Raw genomic sequence first — 5,336 nt, 5'->3', positions numbered from 1 at the left:
GGAGCTCCAGATTAAGAGTTGCCAGAGACGCACCATTGCTCCTCCTGCCAGTGATTCCTTCTGTGCCAGTCGCCCCTTCTGTACCTATTCATCCTGCACGTGCAGCAAATGCTGATACTGTTTCCAGAATCGTAGCGTCCGATTCTGAATACGTTCGATGTGAGTAAACATATTGCTCTTGTACCACAGTTTAGAGAAATCGAGGTTGACTCGTACTTTAATGTTTTTGAGCGAATTGCTTTGGCTTTGAATTGGCCTAGAGATGTATGGTCTCTGTTACTAGTCTTATTGTAGCGCGGTCTCGTTGCTAGGTTTCGCTGTATTGTTTACCTCGTGTCACGTGATTATTGTCGTGTCACGTGATTATTGTCATGAAGTGTCGTGCGAGTTTCGGACCTTTTGTTGTTGTAAATTGGGAGGCGTGTCCAGCGCCAGGTAAAACATTTAAGCAGAACTCTTAGTCCATTCGACAGGAGAAGCAGTTGATCGGCATTAGTCTGCAGGAACGTACCTCATCGTGTGAAGACCGACGAGTGTAAAGACCAGCGACTCTACCTGTGCGACTCCACCGAGCACAGACACCGGCTAAACACCCGCGTATACCTAGTATTTATTTTTCGTTTCTATTTGAGCTTTCCCTATTCCTCTTCCAAATTCTTCCACTGTTGTGTCTCTATTCCACCCTACTCATACAATGTCTTTCAACATCCCTAGCCTCATTACCACTCGCACTTCTTGTATCCGGCGTCATCGGAGGCGCAACTACAATAATATGCATACTATTCCCACATCGTTTACCACATCACACTCTTTCTCCATCGGCCTTTGGAATTGCCAGTCTGCTGTAAAAAAGACTGACTTCATCACAGCCATCACAGAACATTCCAATCTAAGTATTCTAGCACTTACCGAAACCTGGATTAAACCAGAGGACACTGTCACTCCAGCTGCCCTCACTGCCAACCACACTTTCACTCATTCCCCTGCACTTCTGGGAGGGGTGGAGGTACTGGTCTGCTCATATCAAAGAATTGGAAGCACAGCCAAATACAGACCCTCAATACAAACTCCTCTTTTGAATCACACACGCCATTACTGTCACCCACCCTTTTAAAATTCACCTGATTGTTCTGTATCGCCCCCCAGGGCACCTCGGTAACTTCATTAATGACTTGGATGTGCTGCTCTCTGCTTTTCCAGAGGATGGCACTCCTCTGGTACTGCTAAGAGATTTCAACATCCATGTAGATAAGAGTCTGGCCTGCGACTTCCACAGTCTATTGGCGTCTTTTGATCTCAGCCGTGTATCCACCACTGCCACGCACAAATCAGGTAATCAGTTGGACCTCATCTACACTCGAAACTGCTCTACTCATCATGCCCAGGTAACACCACTGCACACATCTGACCACTTCCTGATTACATTCAACACCACCCTAACCTCTTCCAACATAACACCTAACCCTCCGCTGGTCACTTTTCGCCGTCACTTACGCACGCTCTCGTCAACCTGTCTTTCCTCTGCGGTGTCACTGTCACTCCCTCCTCCTAACCGGTTCTCTTTACTAGATGTTAACACTGCTACCAATACCCTCTGCTCCACGCTAACATCCTGCCTGGACTCTTTCTGTCCTCTAACAACCAAACCTGCCCGGCCAACTCCCTCTGCCCCCTGGTTATCTGATGTTCTCCGTGAACATCGCTCCAAACTCAGAGCTGCGGAAAGAAAATGGCGTAAGACCAAGGATCCATCGGATCTCTGTTTTTATCAGTCTCTTCTCTCCTCATTTTCTAATAATGTCTCCACTGCTAAACGTAACTATTACCAAACAAAGATTAACAACTCCTCTGACTCACGGAGCCTCTTTAAAACATTCTCTGCTCTTCTCTGCCCACCTGTCCCCCCACCATCGTCATCCTTAACCTCTGATGATTTTGCTCGTTTTTTCATTAACAAAACCACTAAGATCAGCAATCAATTTCCTGCTGCTCCTCGCCTTACGCACATCAAACCACAGCACCCCAACACATTCTCCACTTTTTCCCTCCTCTCTGAAACAGAGGTATCAAAAATCGTCCTTGCCACGAATGCCACAACCTGCCCTTTAGATCCCATCCCTACTAACATCTTTCAGGCTATCGCTCCCTCCGTCCTCCCTGCACTCACCCACATTATCAACAACTCTATCTACACTGGTACATTTCCCTCAGCTTTTAAGGAGGCTCGTGTTGCTCGTGTTGCCCCTCTCCTTAAAAAACCCACACTTGACCCTGAGCTCATTGAAAATTACAGACCTGTATCTCTCCTCCCATTCATGGCTAAGACACTAGAGAGTGTTGTCTTTAACCAAATCTCCTCCCCTGGAGTGCCTCAGGGCTCAGTACTTGGGCCACTGCTTTTTTCCATCTACATGACATCACTGGGTTCTGTCTTTCTGAAGCATGGCTTCTCATATCACTGCTACGCTGACGACACTCAACTCCATCTCTCCTTTCAACCAGACGATCCCACCGTTTCTGCACGTATTTCTGCGTGCCTAAACGACATCTCAGTCTGGATGAAGGATCATCACCTGCAGTTAAACCTCACAAAAGCAGAGCTCCTCGTTTTTTCCGCCGATCCCAACATACAGCACAAACTATCTTTTCAGCTAGGCTCGGCTACTGCATCCTCGTCTAGGTCAGCTAGGAACCTTGGAGTGATCATTGACGACCAGCTAACTTTCACTGAGCACATTTCAAAAACTGCTCGATCTTGTAGGTTTGTGCTGTACAACATCAGGAAAATCAGACCGTATCAGAACATGCTACACAGATCCTCGTCCAGGCACTAGTCCTGAGTAGACTTGACTACTGCAATGCCCTCCTTGCTGGCCTCCCAGCCTATACAACCAGACCTCTTCAGATGGTCCAGAATGCAGCGGCAAGGGTGGTCTTCAACGAACCAAGGAGGGCCCACGTCACACCTCTCTTCATTAGTTTACACTGGCTTCCTATAGATGCCCGCATCAAATTCAAATCCCTGATGCTGGCCTACAGGACAATCACAGGCTCCGCTCCCTCGTACTTACACTCACTAATTGAATCATATGTTCCCTCCAGGTGCCTACGCTCTGCAAACGAAAGGCGTCTTGCAGTGCCTTCACCAAAAGGTGCAAAATCACTCTTGCGCACCTTCACCTGGTCTGTTCCTCATTGGTGGAACGATCTGCCCGTTGCCACTAGGGCAGCAGAGTCACTAGCAATCTTCAAAAACCAACTCAAAACTCATCTTTTTCGCTTACACTTGCGTGATACTGGTGCCATGCAAACCATTGTGGCTAAAGACGCGTTTCCTTTTTCTGATCAAACCTTCTGTGGTAGTTATGTTTTGATACGAGGTATTGGAATGAAGACTGTCAGAGTTCCCTTGCATCAGATTTATTTGCGCTCCGAGTTGTTTACAGGAATAATTAAAGTGGGAGTGCGGGAAAATTTGCCTGTTTGCGGGGTAAAACTTATTCTTGGTAACGATGTGGCCGGTGGAAGGGTGAGTCCTTTTATAGAAGTTTTAGACAAACCCGATTTGCTTGATCAATGTGATGAAATGTCTGAAAGATTTCCTGAAGTCTTTCCTGTCTGTGCCGTAACGCGCGCCCAGACTCGTAAACTCGCTGATGCGCCTGATTTGGCTAACACTTTTATGGCATCTTCTATGGAGCATAATATTTTGATGACTGATGAAGCTAAGCCAGATGAAAAACTTGATCTAGTTCTGAACAACGTAAAATTACCAGTGACTCGAGATAACATTATCACAGCTCAAAAAGCTGATTTGACCCTGTGTAAATGCTTCTCTTCTGCTGTCTCTTTAGAAATGGCAAGTGAACGAAAAATGGCTTATTATATGGATAACGGATTACTGATGCATAAATGGTGTAAAAATGTTTCGGAAGATTTTGAATGGTCTACTGTTCACCAGATTGTTGTTCCTGAGTGTTACAGACAAGCCGTACTTTCGTTGGCTCATGATAATGCCTTGTCTGGACACCTGGGTATTAAAAAAACTTACCAACGAATTTTAAAGCATTTTGTGTGGCCCAGATTAAAATCTGACGTAACAAAATATTGCAGAACCTGTAGCACTTGCCAATTTGCAGGAAAGCCGAATCAAGTCATTCCACGCGCACCGCTTGTTCCTATTCCTGTAATTGGGGAGGCCTTCTCTCACGTTATCGCCGATTGCGTTGGTCCCCTGCCTAGGACAAAGACTGGGAATCAGTACCTGTTGACGATAATGTGTGTAGCAACACGTTTTTCAGAGGCGATCCCGCTGCGTAAAATAACTGCTCCTATAATTACTCGTGCGCTCGTGAAATTCTTTTCAATGTTTGGATTACCTAGAACTGTGCAGACTGATCGGGGTACAAATTTTCTGTCCAAGCTTTTTTCTCAAATATTGATGACTCTAAAAGTTTCTCACAGAATTGCAAGCGTGTATCATCCAGAAAGCTAAGGGGCACTGGAACGATTTCATCAAACAATGAAATCCATGCTTCGTAAGTACTGTATGGAGACTAGCAAGGATTGGGATGAGGGCATACCCTTAGTACTGTTTGCTGTCAGAGAAGCAGAGCAAGATAGTCTGGGGTTTAGTCCTGCTGACTTAGTGTTTGGGCATACTGTTGAGACTATTTCACTCAAACGGCTCTTTACCAGGAAGGATCAACTCAAGGCGAAATAAAACACAAGACAAGTTTCTGGATTTTTAGCTTGCAAGGATTGCGCTGTCGGTTGCAAGCGGGAGAGAAGCAGGTTTCTCCTTAACCTCCCTTTTGCCTCCCTGCCTGCTTTGCCTCCGAAGCTCAGATCGCAAGTCACTTTATTTATAGAGAAAAAGGACAGAGCAAGATAAGTAAAAACAACTGGCAAAACAAAGACTCCAGACATGTTCGTCACATATCTTTTTGGGCGTCAGAATCTTCATTCCTTCAGATTCCCCTGCGCGCCATACCAGTCTAAGTTACTATATAGAGGCCATGTCATGTCATGACCTAGAACAAGACGTGTTATACCAGATGGAAGCTGAAACTGAAGGGTCAAAGTTGCAAAATGTCAATACATAACCCTAACACATACGGTGAGGGGTCCGTTAAAGATGCTTAAGGAAGATATGCTATCTTCTGATACTGATTCTAAAATAACGGTGCTGCAGTACGTAAGTAAGTTTCGTGAACGTTTACACCATGCTTGTACGATGGCACGCCAGTCTTTGTCAGATGCGCAAATCACTATGAAAGATCAGTTTGATCGTACCGCTGTTCCACGTCACTTTAAAGGAGATCAAGTGCTTGTTT

The 5,336-nt window shown here is 45.6% G+C and overlaps 1 protein-coding gene across 1 annotated transcript; it reads left to right on the top strand.

Moving 5' to 3' along the window:
• Window positions 1-628: 628 nt before the first annotated feature.
• Window positions 629-3,905, top strand: LOC122342237. The gene is given in 5 exon segments (XM_043236047.1): window positions 629-983; window positions 986-1,083; window positions 1,086-2,793; window positions 2,796-3,529; window positions 3,855-3,905. Coding segments are annotated over 5 exon segments (2,880 nt in total). The 5' UTR covers window positions 629-694.
• Window positions 3,906-5,336: the final 1,431 nt, after the last annotated feature.

The sequence above is a fragment of the Puntigrus tetrazona genome, chromosome 4 (assembly GCF_018831695.1).
Source record: "Puntigrus tetrazona isolate hp1 chromosome 4, ASM1883169v1, whole genome shotgun sequence".
NCBI classification, from domain to species: Eukaryota; Metazoa; Chordata; class Actinopteri; order Cypriniformes; family Cyprinidae; genus Puntigrus; species Puntigrus tetrazona.
This window is presented reverse-complemented; position numbering and strand designations above follow the sequence as displayed.